Source organism: Pteronotus mesoamericanus, unplaced genomic scaffold, assembly GCF_021234165.1.
Source record: "Pteronotus mesoamericanus isolate MK-2021 breed Mesoamerican mustached bat unplaced genomic scaffold, CSHL_Meso_final contig_82, whole genome shotgun sequence".
Classification (NCBI taxonomy): domain Eukaryota; kingdom Metazoa; phylum Chordata; class Mammalia; order Chiroptera; family Mormoopidae; genus Pteronotus; species Pteronotus mesoamericanus.
In genome coordinates, this window is record NW_026555265.1 from 7014620 (window position 1) to 7033113 (window position 18494).

The 18494-nt window shown below is 40.3% G+C and overlaps 1 protein-coding gene across 1 annotated transcript in view; it reads right to left on the reverse strand.

Moving 5' to 3' along the window:
* Positions 1-18494, reverse strand: part of ATP13A5 (ATPase 13A5) — a 97903-nt gene that overhangs the window by 22409 nt on the left and 57000 nt on the right. The window contains exons 15-23 of the mRNA XM_054585137.1: positions 16585-16671; positions 15765-15921; positions 13766-13883; positions 10684-10808; positions 9726-9886; positions 7690-7815; positions 6544-6623; positions 3950-3992; positions 976-1085 (exon numbers count right to left, since the gene is read on the reverse strand). Of these exons, the coding sequence (XP_054441112.1) occupies positions 976-1085; positions 3950-3992; positions 6544-6623; positions 7690-7815; positions 9726-9886; positions 10684-10808; positions 13766-13883; positions 15765-15921; positions 16585-16671 (1007 nt within the window). The remainder of the gene's footprint in view (positions 1-975; positions 1086-3949; positions 3993-6543; positions 6624-7689; positions 7816-9725; positions 9887-10683; positions 10809-13765; positions 13884-15764; positions 15922-16584; positions 16672-18494) is intronic.

The window sequence follows — 18494 nt, forward strand, 5'->3', positions numbered from 1 at the left end:
TAAAGAATAGAACAAAGTAAAATGTACTCTGAGTTTCCGAGCCTGGATGAGGGACCCAAAGGACCACATGGTCCTTAGAATCAGGGAACCTGGGAGTTAGGGAGAGGAGCGCTTTGGAGGCAGGGGAGGTGATGATATGTGTCAAGCTGACATGCACCCAGACAGGGACGTGGAATTTCTAGCCTGGCACCTTTAGGTCAGTGATTCTTGCCAGTAGCTGTCCATTCAGATGCACCAGCGGACAGGTCAGAGAATGTCCTGGTTGTCTTTTTTCTATAAATCTAAAGATTTGAGGCTGTCTTCCAGACCACTGGCCATGAAGATAGCCCAATGTTACCCCACAAAGTTATAGGAAACAACAGCAGAATGGGATTTATGAACAAAAGATTGAGCCTATTGTATTGTTCTCAATTACATTTAAAATAGGAGTAAAGACAGCATCAGAAATGAGAGTGGAGTGGAAGTAAGGGAGCTATATTGGAAAAATTAACAGTTTTTAATTCCTTCTTCTTCCCTAACTATTGCCAATCAATTGAAAAGTTCTTTTATGCAATCATTTTGGATGTTCATTAATTTGCATTTGGGGGCATAACACGATCTGGGGAAGCTACCTGATGGAACGACCCCCTTCTGCCTCCTCACCCATTATCAGCTACTGAGAGAAAGGTTCCAGTCAGTATCCAATGTGCAAAATAAAGAGAGAAGTAAAAAAGTGAGTACTTTTTAAATACCAACTTCAACCTTCCACTGTCCACATGACACAGTCATTTATCATTTAAGGCTCAGCAAAAGTCACTTTTTTGTGGCTTTTATCAGAATTCTCAAGCAACACTCACGGCTCCCTTACTTGGTGCTCCAGTGGCACTTTACCCACGCCTCTGTTGCGACAATTAACACTAAACTATAGTTGAATTCTGTTGAGAGTCAGACAACGAACCCATAGTCATGGGGGTGGAGGAGGAAGAAGGGGCTTACTTGATGAGATGAGGCACACACTCGATGTTGGCTGTTCTTGAGGTGAAAGGGGAGGCCACAGATGCCTCCTGCTCTGACAAGGAAATGCCCGCATGAGCCATTTTCAAAGCCTGGAACGATAAATCTGTGTTATTCCCATGGCCCCTCAGGCTCAGCTCTAACTATTCAAACACCGTTAGGCTATTCTTCACATTGTAGAGTTTTACAACACTGCACCCTTCCCCCCCGGGGTGTCTGATTATGTTCTCCCTCCACCTGGACTACCCCTTTCCCCTGACCCACAAAGTCAGCAACTAAAGAGGCACCAACTAAACAATGACTCAGAGGTAGGAGAGTGGGGTGTGTATGTGCATGTCTGTGTATTGGTTATGGGGGATAGAGGTAATTAAAAATGGAAACAGTCATTCAAGAAGTCTATTAAAAAGATGACAGCATTTGGATAGACATTTGTCAGGCACCTTCATTATCACAGTTCTTACATTTAGTAGGTCATCCTGATGAACAATAGGAAAAGACATCCAATCCCCACCTTCCCACAGGCTTCCTGACCAGACCAACCATCTAACTGCTGGGATGAAATGTGGGGCATATGGCATCTTCCCTGGATGCAAGAACTAGATCACATTCATCAATGACTCATACCAGCACATGTGTTACCTCACTGAAATGAAAGCTAATTCATTTCTTCACAAGAATGAGAACTGTTCATAGTAACAGACTCAGAGACACAGAGAAGAATCTGATGGCTGCCAGACTGGGGAAGAGGTGTTGGTGGGCTGGGCGAAAGCAGTAGAAATTAAGATGTACAAATTGGTAGTTACAAAATAGTCACAGAGATGTAAAGTACAGCATAGGGAATATAGTCAATAATTTTGCAATAACTATATAAGTGTCAGATAGGTACTAGAATTATTAGGGGATTCACTTTGTAAATTACATAAATGTCTAATCACTGGGTTGTACACCTGAAACAATATAAAATAACATTGAATGTCAACTCTGATTGAGGAAACAAGAAAAGAAACATTGTATTTCTAAGGGTGATTGTAAAACATATCACATAAAAATAATTTTTTTAAAAAGACAAAATTTTTCAGAAAGGGCACAGAGCAGACAGTGACAAATAGGAAGGCCAACAAGTCTTTGATTCTACTGGAATTGTGTGGGCCTAAAATAAGATTTTGTATTTCTGCAGTTCTATAGAACTACAAAGTACCTGGATACTATGACCAATAGATATTAAATTCATGGTCAGTGAATATTAAGATATTTCCTTAGCCTTCTCTTTTCTCTCAATATTTTGCATCTCTATCACATAATTTAGTAGCCCCGACTTTATGTTAGGGATATTTTTATGCATGACTCTTTCCCCCACCAAACAATGAACTCTTTAGAGGTAGAGCCTCTATCCTTTTTAGCACTTGATTTCTTTACTTGGTTCTAAACTCCGCATAACTTATGGGAATGGGTACTCATTCTAAATTTTGAAGAGTGAACTAAAAACTAGCCTTTCATGAAATATAAGGCAGAAAAATTCACAATAGATCTCTAAGTATGAACATAGTTTTATATAGAACTTTGAAGAGAACATTTAAGAAGGAAGTAAAATAACCAGATCTTAAGTATCTAATAGGCTTTGGAAATACAAATTAATCCTTTCATTTCTTGTCCCACACATTAGCTATTAAAATATTTTCTTATGTATATAAATCTTCAAGGTAGAATATTATTTCAACCATATCTTTAAAACTCAGATTATAAAACATGTACGTCTCCTACTGTGTACAAGGAATAATCTATTGAGAATCATTTAATTTAGGTTTTGCTATAGTATATATCAACTGAATAATTCAATCTAAAAATTCATTGAAATTGTTTAATATTTTGTTTATCTTGGTTCAGTCATCAGTTTATATGAAGACTGCAGCCAACGAATCAAGAGAAGGCTGGGACGCAGAAATGCAGCAATGGAAGAATTAGGAAAGGTTACTAAGAGCAAAGATGTGTTATTCGAGACCAAGGTTAAGATCATCCATATCCTCATATGCCCAGCGACTATGCACAGACACAAAAATTGGACAGTGAGGAAGGCTGATAAGAAAAAATTGATTCATTTGAAATGCGGTGTTGGAGGAAAGCTCTACAGACACCCTGGACCGCCAGAAAGGTGAACAAGTGGGTCCTAGAGCGAATTAAGCCTGAAACATTGCTAGAGACCAAAATGACACAATTGAAGCCATCCTATTTTAGGCACATCCTGAGAAGGCAAGGCTCTTTTGAAAAGATCATAATGTCACAAAAAATGGAAAGCAGCAGGAAAAGAGGGAGACAAATATGAAATGGATTGACTCCATAAAAGAAGGCATAAGCATGACTCTCCCGAACCTGAGCAGGGTTACTGAGGATACGACATTGCAGGTGTCACATATTCATAGGGTCACTGACAGAGCTGACTCTTTGGCATGTAACACACTCTATTTCACTACATGTAAGAATCTGGGGATAAAAATCAACTTCAGGAAAACTAACCCTGAAATATCAATAGAAGTTTGGCAGGAATAATACAATTTACATATAATTCAAAATCTTTACTCAGTAGTTTCAAACTCTTCCTTTACTAAGATTTTTATCAGTTGTGTGACTTCAGGTAAAAAAGAGTTCACTTCCCTGGACTAATTTTCTTATTGATAACATGAAAGATTTAAACCAGCTGGTCTTGTAAAGTTCCTGTAAGTCTGAAATATGGGATTCTAAGTAGCTTTCTCTTGTCTTTATTATTCTAAGTACTCCAGAACACAGCTGAAGTGACATATTTCACATTACTCCTTTCCACTTCCAACCCATACTCAGGCAGAGTTGAATATAAACAGCAAAATAATCAAGTGATTGTTGATAGAAGTGTGAAGAAACAGACTCCAGGGGACTGTGAGGTCCTCCGAAGGAACTGCCTGAGTTAAGAGTAGTTTCTACTCACCCCACAGTCATTGGCTCCATCTCCACACATGCCTACATAATAACTGTAGGGGAAAATATAAGAAAAATTAATAACAAGACCTCACGTGAATGATTTCCATCATAACTAACTCATATGCAGTGTGTATGTGTGTGTGAGGGAGAGAGAGAGAGAGACCTAAATAACATGTAGAATCAGGCTTCAGGACAATCTCAGAGGAATAAGGCCATTGTATTTAAATTGTTACAATCAGTCACATGGAAATGATAGTGATACTGCAGAGACGTCCACAAAGATGATCAGCTACTTCAAAAGAAGTCCTGCTTGATTACACCCACCAAGGCCAAGGTTAAGGGTGCACAGTCATGATCATAGCACTCACCACAGAACCTAATACACAGACCATTGGTTGCTGACTGCTGCTGTGAGTATAGAGTGCAAACAGCAGGTTGAGAAACATTTGGGAAACAGTTTAACAGATATAACTAGAGAGAGATACACATATTTTTGATGCATCTTGAAGTAAAACTAAAGAACAAACTGACAGTACCAGATGCGGGGGAGGGGGAAGAAGGCGGAAAGAAGGGCAAGCATCGTCAAGGAAGATGTATAAAGGGTCCATGGGCAAAGACAATGGGGGAGGGGATTAAATGTGGGAGCCGGGGGTGGGTAGGGCAGGGGAAAGTAATGGGGGGGGGGATGGGGACAATTGTAATTGAACAAGAAAAAAAGATAATATGTTCCCATTATATCAGTTTGGTATGCAAACACAATGGTATAAATAAAGAGTAAATATTAAAGCTGCTGCCAAAGAAAAATATATTTCTGATTCAAGACATACTCTTTTATTATAAGTGAATAATACATTATAGGTACTGATTAATGACAATAATATTAAAGGCTCAGCTGCAAATTGCCAAAAATCACATGAAATAACCAGATCAATACAGGGAAAAATAGTTTTTAGAGAATTTTCTTATTATTAGTTGACAAAGAAATGGCCATATTTAATAGGTCAAAAATGGTCAAAAGTAAGCAAATTCGTATTTGGCTGGTGTAAGTGAAAATCACCCTATAAATATTTGTATGTGCTCCTGTACATGTCATGACTATGCACATTTGTTGAAAACAGCTTTCCTTCTTCAGCCTTAAAGCACATCTTTAGTCCCATATCACATGAGGAATCTTACATATTCTAGTGTCCCCCGAATTCAGAAAGTCTTCAGAACTAAGACCGCCTCATGCACATTGCCAGAGATAAAGTCATGAAGAAGAAAATGGCGAAATTGAGAAGACTGCTCATTCTGAAACAGCACATATCCTCCTGAATAGATTTTTCCTCAGGGGAATATAGTTTTTCAACTTTAAGCACTTAAGTTGGCAAAACTTCTCAGGCATTTGAGAAGGGTAAAGTTACTTTCGTCAGCCAATAATATATAACAACCATGTAAGTGAAATAGTCATTTTAGGCACTGGTTACTAATCCAGACTCAAGGCATTATGGGAGTTAATAAGCAGTTTTTGAAACACCCAAAGAATGCTTGGGCAACAAAAAATAATAGTAAAAGGCAGTCTCCGGATTTTACCTACTACTTACCAGCAATTTATCTAAAGTTTCACTACTCTCAGGTCCTTTCCACATTTCAGAAACCCATAGCCCAGAAATCGTAACAATTCCTAGCAAGTAATAGGCACGTTTGGTCTCAGGAAGAACCATTTTATTCTGACATGGCATGGTCATCTGTATTTTTGAAGAACATAGAAAAGGACTCCCCCCCCCCCACTTTGGCCTCTATACCCATTACGTGCCAGGGCCAGATATGGTAAGAATGTCTTCACCTCTTTCCTGGATGATCTGAAATTATTTACATATCTTCTAATAATTCCACTTCAAGTAATTTTGAGTGATAATTTGCATTCTTCCCCATTCTTTCCCATTCTGAGCTACTCAGGCCCCTACAGTTTTATTCCCTACATCCAAACAGGCAACTTCCTTCTAAAATAATGCCTTGTGTGAGCCACAGAATGAATGCTCTCTGGGGCAGGAAGCTTCTAAAATGGTCCTCGGGGATCACCGCCTCCTGGTACTTGCAAGGAGTGCCATGCCCTTCTCTAAGTGTGGGCTGGACCTAGTGACTTCTTTCTAATGAGGAAAATACAGCGAAAATGATGAGATGTCATTTCTGAGCTGAATATATAAAAAATGGTAATTCTCTCTCTCTCTCTCTCTCTGATTCTTCTTCCTTGCTCTAATGGAAGCCAGCTGCCTCACCGTGAGCTTCTTTGTAAAATGACCCATATGGCAAGGAACTGAAGGTGGCTTCTGCCCAACAGCTGGTAGAAACCACCCACAAGAAACTGAATCCTACCAACAACCTGTGGGTGAGGCTGCTGTCAGATCCTCCCCCCTCAAATGCTGAGATGACTGCAGTTCCGGTCGACACCTGATTATGGCCTTGAGAGACCTGGAGCCAGAAGAGTCAGCTAAGCACACCTGGATGCCTGCCCCACAGGATTATGAAATAATAAACAGTGTTATTCTAAGCCACTAAGTTTTGGGGTAATTTGTTACACAGTAGGTAATGAATACACTCTTTTTGTGCGGTAACACTTACTTTAATTTCTGAAATTCTTCAACAAGGCTTGATTTTTGCCCAGGAGACATTCTTGCAAAAATAGTTGCATTCACCAGAATCTAAAGAGAAAAACGATTGCTGCAATAAGATTAGAAAAAAAGAACACTTTAAAATAAAAGAACAGCCCTGAAAAATCACTTCTGGCCACTGTTTGAAAATATCATAGGGTAGTGGGTCATTAGACCAAATGTCAGGAAAGGGAATAGGGGGATTTAATGCTTTAATATTTAACTTCACTCTCAGTTCTCTATCACAACTCTATTATTCTTTCCAGGCCATTTTTCCAAGATGGGATAACCTCTACTTAATAATAATAACTAAAAAGCAGCAGAGCATGTGGGATAAAAATGCTTAAGGAAATACAGTTCTTTTTACTGAACCCTGTCTCCACAGCTGAAGCATAGATGGAGAAAGGAGCAATAGATCCAGAGTAAAATAAGCTTCTATTCCAAGCTCTGTCCCAATTACCTGTACAAACCTTCAATGAGCGACTTAACTTCTCTGAGTCTCAGCTTTCCCATCCCTACAATGAGGAACTGGACTAATAGTTTTCTGGAAGCCTTTGGGGTCTAGATTTTATGGTCCTTGACTGGTAAGATGACAGAATTCTCCAGACGTGGCTAACAGAGGGCTGCCGCCCTTGGCTTGGGCTCCACTTATCTCCTTCACACTGACAGCACAACCCTGCACAGCACTATTTTAAAATATACACACAGAGGACAAGATAACAAACGATTTCGGAAATAAACCATGGGGACTTTGTTTCCTGCTGCTGTAATTCAGAGGAAAGCTGACCCACAAAATAGGAGCACGTTTGGCATTATCCCGAGGTTCTCCCTGCTGGGGAAGGAGGAGGGAGGGAGGCTGGGGTTGGACTGGCTGGGGGCAGGGGCAGGGATGGGTGGTGCTAGAACTCAAACACCAAAGAGGAGGTCGTGAGCAAGTGCAGGACCAGGTGCGCATGGGCGGGGCCAGGGAACTTCAGAAGCAGCAGCGACACTTTGGGGGTGTTCAGGCTCTAACTCAGAGACACTCTCAGTGATGTCAGCTTCACTACTCTCTTCCCCTTTTATGTCTCATTAATTTGCAGAGGGAAACACAACACTTCATTTCTCTAGTACTCACTTTTGGTAGCAAGCTGTTGAAATGCTGAAATAGTACTTGGTATGATTTTCCACTCATTGCAAAATGATAACAGCTCTCTTTTTCTCCAGCAGGCACTGAACTGTTTCCAATATTAATGTACGTTTCCTAAAATCAAAAGGCATCATTTCCACGTGGGCTCTTGGCTCTTACAGGATCCCTTTGCTTTCCTATGTTTTCTGAAAGGAATTATATTCATATTTCATAACCACAGGAGGGCTAGCAAATGCAGAATGTGTAATTTGCCTGTAGAACTTAGATTTATATGAAGAAGACACTCAGAATGTCTCCCAGAATTATATATGAACGTGTGATGCTTTGACATCACGATGCTCTGGATCCTATCCTGGGAAATGATGTGTGTGATGTCATTCTACTGAGGAAATTATTCTCAGGTACCAATTAGTGATTCCAAGAAGAACAGGAACATTTGTCCCTCCTCTTCCTTCTCTTCATCCTGTAACCTCTTGTTTCCTAAGGTCACTTACAATTCCTCCCTTCAAAAATCATTTTACGGCCTTGACTATAAAGTAAGCACACTCTTTTATCGGAGCCCAACTTTCTTTAGCCCCTGACCTCTCCCCAACCCAGCAGGCAATCCGTTTCCTTAGGGCGCCAGCTCCGTGTCTGAAACCCTTCTCCTCCTGCCTTTCACTTGTCAGTGGCCCCTGTCTCTGTGCTGCAGCCCCACAGAAGAGCAGCTGATGGGTGCATGTGAACTCATCGTGGCAATAGGTGAGGAAGCTTTATCCACTAGAGAAATTCATTTTAGGGAAAGCATGGCACCTGGAAGAAAAAATGTTTTGATGTGTCAAATTGGAAGGCAAGGTGCCTCTCCTTCCAAGCCCCATGAAGCAGCCAACAAAAAGACGTGCTCTGGAGCAATCCACTTGAGGCAAGGACAGGGTTCCTTTTGCTTTTGCTAGAAATTTGGGTGGGGGGGAGTGTGACGGGAGGAGACGGGGAGGAGGAGGAAAGCCTAAGGCTGTGATGGGACCTCCCAGCAATGACCCAAATGTCAGTTAGGGTATTACATTCATGAATCGGTCGTGTGAGTGGACTGTTTGTTAAAAATAAGCAAGGACCTGAGTTTCATCACACAGTGAAATTGAGGCGACGAAAAATGACGTCGATTTGTGCTGAAAGCATAGAGAGAGTTGTCACTTTTCACAGCCCATGCAAAGGGGTTTGAGCCAAGATAAGACACCTCTTCACAGGGTAGGGGCAGGAGCACTCGGGACGGTTGGGCAGTTTGTATACTGAACAAAAGCCTACTCCACACTAAACAATCCACAGGGCTGGTCAGCCTAGAAAGAAGGGAACAGTTTTGTGATTTATCACCTGGAGGACCATCTCTCTGAATTCAAAGACAGAGCAGGCGCATTTAATGATGGAATGTCAGGCTGCAACCATTCCCTTCATGTGAAAAAGCTGTCCTGTCACAAGTGCACCGGGAGCTTCCTCTGGAGAAAAAGCTGGCACCTGCTAACTGCATGTCGCAGGCCCAGCACAATCTAAATGCCCATGATTTGGGGGGAATCAAACAGACCTGGATTTGATAGGCTGCTCTGCCACTTGCCAGTTGCATGTCTTGGACAAACTTACCTTCCTAGGCCTCAGGTCTCTCATTTGTAAAGTGGATAATTTACTCAACTGTATAGGGTAACTGTGAGGATTAAATGGGAATTGTGGATGTAAATTGGTGGTTCTTAACCATGGCTGAACGTTGGAAACACCAGCAGGAAAGGCTGATGCCAGCTCCCAGCCCAGACGTTCTTATTTAATCCCAGCCCAGAGGTAATTATTTGGCACTGGAAGTTTAATCATCTTCCAGGTAATGCCTCTGTCCAGCCGGGGCTGCAAAGTGCTGGTGAAAATGCTAAATGCTTTGCAAACTGCAAAGCTCTTGACAGATATGAAAAGAATTACTGTGATGACTTGTGATGCTAAGAGAAGTCTACCCATGGCCAGCACCAAATCAGCTCTGGTCATGAAGGGGCCTTTTAAGATTTGCTTACATTCTTCCCAGATCCATTCTCTTGGTTCCCTACCAGCTGCCAGGTCACAGAGGCAGGAACAAACTCTCGTGGCTCATTGGCTTCGATGAGGATCACTTGGCTCCCTTGGAGGATCATTTCAGAATTCTTTGCAACAGTAATGGCTGTTTGCAGGTTGTCACCTAGACGACAGAGAAAGGCCATTGGCTTTACATATAAACCTCGCAGCAATGGCAATTGAGCTCCCCCTTTCCTGAGTGCCCGCCTTGCTTGGCTGGTGTTCTTTGGGGGCATTTATTGCTTTCTGCCTTTTTTTAATAACCTTTAACTCCCCCTCTGCCTCAGCCTGTCTGCCCCTCGTGGTCAACTGCCATGTCTGCGTTTCCCTCCCACCGTAGTTAGCATCCTGCCATCCTGAACGTCTCATCTTTCCAAAACATGCGCACACGAATAAATAAATGTTTGTCGCTTCCTGACTGAACCTCAGGAGACTGACAGCTCTCAGTGGTGAAGGTAGTGCGGCCCAATCTGATAGCATCAAACCACCCTTGGGATCTGAGTTCCGGTTTGGCAGAGAAAAGGACGCTCAGTGCTGGCTGGGCCGCGCTCGCATTTGACCATCCCAAGTCCAGTCCAGATGCGTCTCGGACCCTTTACACAGAGGTCTTATTGAGGTTATTGATGAGAACACATCCATTTTTGTGTTTAAACATTTGCTGCGAGCCCCTTAAAGGGGTGCTTCCTGGATAAGAAGAGTGGTTATTAGACAAAGAAAATGTGACGTGGTTACTGCCTCCAAAACTCATGGTGCTGTTGGGAGAGCTACACGTTTCCGGATAACTGCACCTCAGGGTAAGAAACTTGGCAGGAAAGCATTTTTCTTTCTGCCTCAGTCACATAAACTCACTCAGCTCACACAGTATTTTTCTTATGCCTGGGACACAATCAACTTACCAGGACTCCAGAAATAAATACCTACCAGTAATCATCACAGTCCTGATGTGGGCCTCCCTCAGCTCCTTCAGGACTGGTTTGGTTTCCTTTTTCAAGCGGTTCTCCATGATGAGAAGTCCCAGAAATGTTAACTCTGACTCCACCTTCTCTCTTTGGATTCAGGAAAATCAATATTAAAGCTTATTTATATGGTCTCAAGAGTTAGATTTGTTTCTTCTTTTTAAAATTTCTAAGTTTTATCACTGTACTGTATGGCCATGTTTAATGAATTTTTAAAAAAACAAAACCTAAAAGCTTAAAATAAAAACCAAGAGACCATGTCTTCACACCACCTTTCTTCTTTTCAGAGGCAGCAATCACTTTCATATCTTTTAGCTCCTTCTAGTTTTCAACTCCATTTTTTAAAAACAATGTGCTTATCTTGCAACTCTTCTGTTGGTTTTAAAAAATTGTGTTAATCATTTACATTTTTAATTCCAAGATCTTTTTTTGAGCTTGTAATAATCAATTTATTATACATCTATTAAGTGCATACTGCAAACAGGGTACTATAGTAATAGTTGAGTATGATGTTATTCATTTCAACTTCCGTCTGTAAGCTCCAGTGTATATGTGATTTCAGAAGAGCTGAACAGCTTTTATAATTTCAAATTAGAGGCTTGGAAATACAATTCAAATTTGAATGGGCACATTACTCTCTGGAGTAGAGTCTAAATTGCTACATATTTCATTCAAAAGTCCATTCACTAAATAAGTATTTTATTTTAGATCTTATACTAGGGACTTTGGTGAATACTCAGATAAGCAGATATAAATCCTGTTTTGGGGATCTCAGAAAATATTATTTAAAAAATGTACCTTAGTACAGAACTTGCTAAAGTCCCATCATTTAACTTCATGAATTTCCATTATAAATTTGAGTAATATTTTCTCATTAACTAGAACTAAAAGAAAGATACAAAAATCTTCCCACCACTTTATTCTGGTTTTTATCTCTATTTTATAACTTTTCCCCTTGTTCACCATTTCAGATACTGTGGCCTTTTGTGATCCAGGACATTTCTAGCAAAATCGTGTATCAGGGTCTTTGCGCCACTACTCCTACTGCCTGCGATGCTTTCTTCCCCACTATGGATATCTGCGTTCCGTGCTCCCTTACTTTACCCAAATCTCTGTTCCAAGCTCACCTCCTCAGAGGACTTCCCTCAACACCTCGTGTAAAACTGTGTCCTCTTTTTTTTTTTTTTTTTTTTAATCCTCTCAACCTGCTTTATTTTGCCCTTCAGGGCATTTATCACTCCTTGACGATATTGTATAGATTTATTTTATTATCTATTTCCCCAATGAGGATATAAGCTCAGGATGGCAAGGATTTTATTTTATTCCCTTCTGAACCCTCAGTGCCTCAAAGAGCATCGCACACACTCAGGCTCAATAGAACTTTGCTAAACTAATGGAAGGGGAAATCTTCATGAAATCTTGATGAAATATTTCTTCTATTTTTTAGCTTTCTTTTTTCATCTCACAAAGCTCTCCTACTTTCTTTTCTGATGGCAGTTTTTTAGATGTTTTTATTTTCTAATTGGAAAACTTTGCTAAATAGAACTTGATTCTAAAGAATATCAAAACCCTATTCCTGTATCTTGTTTGAAAATAGTAACTGAGTTCTAAGAAGCATAATAGGCTCCTGATACTCTCTTGGAAAATCTGAGATGGTTATAAGTCTATGACATTTAATCCTCATTTTTTTAAATTTTGGTATATTATAATAATGTCTGTCTCACTAGCAGCTTTTATTTTTTTTAATTTATTTACTTTTTAAATACATTTGTCTCTGCCTCCCCCCAACCACTTTCCCTTGCCCCCTCCCTCCTTCCCTCCCTCAGCTCTTCCCCTTTGGTTTTGTCCATGAGTCCTTGCTGTATGTTCCTTGACTTTCCCCTTCCCTTCCCTTTCCCTGCCCCCCCTTCCCTCTTGTCTCTGTTGATGTAGCAGCTTTTAAATAAGAACATCACAGCTGCATTTCTATGTGACAGCTGGGTGGTGGCTACATTCCATGTCCAGCTACATAAATATTCTCTTCACACATGATCTTAATGTCTGTTATTAAAATTTGTCTTGAAAAAATAATAAAATCCTGAGTGTGGTGGGTCTTTATGCTTGCTCAAGAATAACTAACACCTTGAATGTGAAATCTGTGAGTGCCATTCAATATTTCAAAATGAGCTTTGTGATTCTATTTAGAAAATTAAAATGTTGTGGCTGAAAAGGCTCCTTAAAGATCACCCAATCCTACATTTTGAAGATAGAGGAAATTGACACTGTAAGAAAGGGACAATGACTACTGATTATAATAGAATAGATGAACTTAGGTTGTAAATACTAATGCTGAATGAAGATTATCCATATTTTATGCAGGAGAGCTAATTTTACATCAAAGTGTCTCTATTAGTAACACAAAATAAAAGATAACTGATGCATAGATGATTTGTTATTCAATTTTTTACAGTATTTCTCTACTTCTTTGTTATAAGCAATTCAAAAACAATCTTTAAAAACTGAGAAACACTAAAAGGAAAAATAGTCCTCTGATGAGGACCATTCATTCCCTTAATATAATTAAGGATACCGAATTCTATTTTATATAAGGAACTCAGTTTGCCCTCACTATCTTCCCAGATCTGAGGGAGGTATATTATTGAGCCCTGAAAGAAGCCAAGTCTAAAGATTCTGGAGGACTTTCAAGGTGTCAACTGTGTCCTTCCTCTTTGCATGTAGGCCTCCCAAGTCAGTTAGCCACAGAGTGCTCCAAGGTTGAAGAAGGGCTGGTCATTTTTGGTGGGATAATGGCATTCAGTAGAGAGACAACTCATTAACATCTGGAAGTTAGGAAATCTCAACCGCCATCCTTGTTCTGCCACTAACCAGCACTGTGACCTAATCAGGTCCTCCCCTGTGCGGCTCACAGTTAACCATCTCTGAATTAGGAAACTAGATGAGATTGACTTTTCATCTCTAAGAGCTTTCTTAAAGATTTGAGCTATCCATCCATCATCTCCAGGGCTCCTTCTCTTCATTCCCACAGGGCCGATTTCTGAGTTTCTTACCTGGATAAACTCTCCACTTCTGAAAGCTTCCCCACACTCAAGGCTTTATGGGCAAGGGCAATGACACGAAAGCCTTGCTTTGTGTAGTTTCTCAGCTCATGTGGGAAATCCTTGGGCACTGCCAGGAGAGGAAAGAGAAGTAAATGTAAGGTCACGCTGAAGGCAGCGCAACTCCCAAGTATGACTCTGGGATACAGTCACTGTACCTTGTTTTAACTTCCACTCTATAAAATTGCTTTCATAGAAAAATGACAGCTTCATTTAAAGGCCACAAACAACTTTATTAGTGTGTTCTTATTACTCTGATGGAAATGAAGGCCAAAGGCGTTCTGTTCATCAACTGGGTGACAACTATGCGGGCTGGGTTCAGTAAGGACAGACCTCAGGACTCTGTCTACCTGTATGAAATGAGGGAAACACTGATCCTCTAGATCAGGGGTCAGCGAACTACAGGCCAGATCTGGCACATTGAGTGTTTTTGTAATAGAGTTTTATTGAAACTTTGTACCTGCCTTCAGGCCACATTGGCAGGGTTGAGCAGTTAAGACAGACACCATGTGGCCCATAAAGCCTAAATTATTTATTATCTGGCTCTTCTCAGAAATGTTTGTCAATCTCTGCTTCAGATAATGGATGACACATGCCAACATTTGTGTATTTTGACATGGTAATCATAAAGAATATCAGTATATTTATAAAATCTTTATGGTTTATAACAGGCCTACAAAGATAATAGAAAGAGCACAGCGTAATGGCAGGTGTAATGGCTAAGGTAACAAAAGACCTGAGCTCTAGTCTCCAATTTACTACCAAACAGCTCTCTGATGTTGGGTATATTAAATCTCTCTTCTGTACTTCAATTTTACCATCCACAGCAGGAGGGGGTTGTGGCTTTCCAAGAGCCCACTGTGCTCAAGGAAGCTCCTATCTCTCTATTTCTTAAGTACAGGGGGAGAAAATCACTGAAATGATATTAGCATATGTCAAGGACTAGGGTTTATAGCAATAGAAGAACTGGAAGATTACCAGAAGAGTAAGAGGTGACAAGTGACATGCACTGATAGAGCAAGGGCAATAGTTATCCATTAAAATGGCAAAAAGATACATTTGTAGCTGAAAAAAAGAAAAGAGCAAAGTATAGGTCATCAGTCTGTAAAGGACAGAGTTAATAAGAGCTAAAAAGATTAAAGTCAGAAGAAAGGGGGCATTTCTATGGTACAAAAGACTCCAAGTAGAGAGAGAAGTTAAAGCAAGTTTGCCAAATCAAAAATTTGGTGCACAAGTTGAGAGATATCAGTCATCATAAAGAGAACGTAGATGAAAATCAGCAGGAAAAGGCCAATCTTATCCAAATGAACCCATTTGAATGTAACAGTATTCTTATAAATCTTGGCTGCTGCTTAGAGGGTGCATATGTTTATAAGACTAAGAAACAATACAAATCAGCTCAAAATCTGGCCCAAGAAGATGAAATTATTGTGAAAATAATCAATTACTTTGCTCTAATACCATCTAATTTAAACACTCTTTTTTTCCCTAAATGATTGATCTTTTCTACATTTTCCTTCCATCAATGTCTCTGAGACCCCTTAAGTGGCACCAGTTCCCCAAGGGGTGACGGAACACCTCTTCTGTGGAATTAGTCTAATGTCCCCGCCTGTCCCTATGGTTTCCTCTTCCAAATGCTCCTCACTCTCATACCCATCCTTGTTCCCAAAGCCCAGAGTAGCTTCCTATTCCAGCTCCTGATGCTCAGTTCACATCTCCTTCCCTGATACTCTATCGTGGTTGGGCTTTTCTGGCTGGACCGCAGCTGGGTGTTTACTCTCTGCTTCTTTGCCTTGAAATGATCATGCCTGCTTTATCAAACCTTTCAGTCCCACTTCCCACCCACCGAGGAGACAACCACCTCCACATACATTGGCTTAGGCTTGTTTGCTTTACGTGTTTGAACTTTAAAAATACTTTCCCTCTTGAAAGAGACATGTGTCTGTAGTACCTGTTTCAGACCGGCAGAACTGGGCCAGCATCTCCGGGGCGCCCTTCATGTAGACATGGAAGTGGTCCTCCCCAGCCAGCCAAGCCACCACAGACATCCTCTGCAGGCTCGATGAAAATGGAAACTGGCGCAAGACGATGATGGCTTCCACGGGACTCTGGATGGACCAAAAAAGGGGCATCTATGAAGCTTTTAAGTGAGATTTAGCAGATGCACACTAACAGATAGGCTCTCCTCTACAATGAGCTCAGGGACGTCATGAAGTGGTACGCTTTTCACACTCTGGTATTTTCCTGGCTGCCTCTAAGGTGGTTTCCTTATCCAGTTGCCTGGCCTGCAAGCCCGGCCCTTTCCTTTGGCTGCTTGGAGAAATCCTAATCATCTTCCAGGCCAGGCTCACAGGTCACTCCTCCTTTGTGGTGTTTCTCTCTCCCAGAAACAGCATTTACTCCCACCTCTGGACTCCCGTGGCTCTGTCTTCAGCCTTTGTGATAGCATTTGACACATCGTCATATTTATTTGTACCTCGATTGATATTCTTTTTTACCAGCCCATGTGTTCCTCCCACACAGAGACCAACATATCTAGCTTTGAGGTCACTCTATCGCTTAGCACCTAGCAGAGTTCTCTGGCGCATGTATGTACCCTGTGAGTGCTGAATAGATTAATGGATAAATTCAGGAATGAGGGAATGAGCAAACCAACATGGGCACTGTTAGGATAAGGCAAAATAATAGGAATATAAAAATATGTGAAATTTAGGAGAGTTTCATCAGTTTTAAGGGGAAAGAGCTATATGATTTAAAGAAGCATATCATACCCGACTGGCTTGTGGTCCTGGTTTTAGTATTATGTTTGAGTCTGACATCCTAAATTTGTAGTAGTCTACATTGCCATCTTCCATTATCTGTTTTAAATTAAAAAAAAATTCATAAGATTCCTTAGAGAAAAAAATAATATAAAAGAAATTTTTCTCATTTGCATAGCACTTTAATCTTTTCAAAGCCCTTTTCACATACTTTCTCTTCTAGACTAATTATTTTAATACTGTCATTGTCAAATTTCTGTTGTGCTGATTTACATTAAAGGTCCTTATTACAGAATGTGAAAAAGCCAGAAATATTGTGACTGCATTTTAAGTAGTAATTGATGGAAGAAGTTAAGAGCTACAGTTCAATGGCTCTTCCTACAGTAACTCTAGTAACTGAAGGAGGACTTAGGTGGAGATCTACTCTCCAACAAAACTGAGCCCATTAGCTCTCAGAGGAGTTAGGATCGGATCTTGAGATAAACACGGGGCTATTTCTTATGCTACAGCTATGCTACTAGCCTAACTGGTCAGCTAAAGAGTTAGCAAGTTAGCTGCTAGCCAGTTAGAAAGCATATTTAAAAATGGTTTGCATTCTTTGGATATTATTACAGTATAAGTCATACCATCTGAGAAATTAATATTAACCTAATATATGGGAAAAGCAGTCACATATCACAATAATTGCCCTGTGTAATACATTATTGTGTCAATTCCAATGATGCTGGTAAGACATTGCTTATGATAATTACACTAATTCCTCTTTTCTTGTCCAGAAAAGTTGGTCTTTTTTTGTCTTGGTGTTAAAAATTTCTGCAAAACAAACACTTTAATTATAACTTGCTGACATCAGAAAGTTCCCTGTTTACCAGGTTTATTTTTTACTTTGGCCTTTAGAAAGCTATAGTTTTCCTACTATGCATCTTTAAATTAACATTTGTGTGAGATGTACTTCATGTCCCTACAATCTTGTGTTTCCATTTCTTTACAACTCTGTTTAAAATGCTGTCCTGTGTTTGATTCATCATGGTAAGTAGCTTTAGAACATTTTTTTGAAGGGTAACAGAATGTAAGTAACTAACTAACTAATTTATTAATTAATACCTTCCATTTGTTGGGCACTTCACACAGGGCCCTTTTAGGCCCATAGTCTCTATACTCATCACAAGTCCATGAGGGAGGCTTTGTCATCTCAAATGCACAAATGAGGTACAGACTCCGAGTCTTGGGTCTGAATCTGGGGTTACACACCTAGAGAGTGGTAGAGTCAAGAGGTCTTCCCACCTTGTCACAACAGCTGCCAGGAAGGGTTTGTGAGCTTCTGCCATTTACACTTCGCTCACAAAACTGAACCAGTTGGACTGAGAGCCTTCCTATTTGGTGTGGAGACTTATGCTAATAGAGAAGCCACCAACCATTCATATCTATTTCACATTAAATTAAAGTAAATGAAATAAAAACTTAGTTCTTCAGTTGCATGGCCTCATTTTAAATGCTCATTAGCCAGGTGTGGTAAGTGGTTATTATATCGGACAGCACTGCTTTAGTCTACTGTTTCTTTGAGGATGTTTTAAAGAATATTTCTCTCCAAAACATGTTTTGCCCTATCAATAAGGTTTCCATGGTCAAATAGGTTTGGTAAATGTGGCATTTCATAGTCTCTCTTGAGTATTCACAGTGACCTACAGTACACTAAAGAAATCCTGCAGTCAAATAGATTTAACTTTCTTTCAACAGCAGCCCCCAAATTCATTTGATCATGAAACCCTATTTCATGCTGACTCATTAACAGAGTTATTTGGTACAGAGGTTGGGAAATTTGGATAAGATTAGACTTTCATTTGTGCACTACTAGTAATATTCTCTGGGTTTTAACCAAATTTAGAAAAGAAAAGCGTTAGCATTCCCAGTCAGGATTTCCT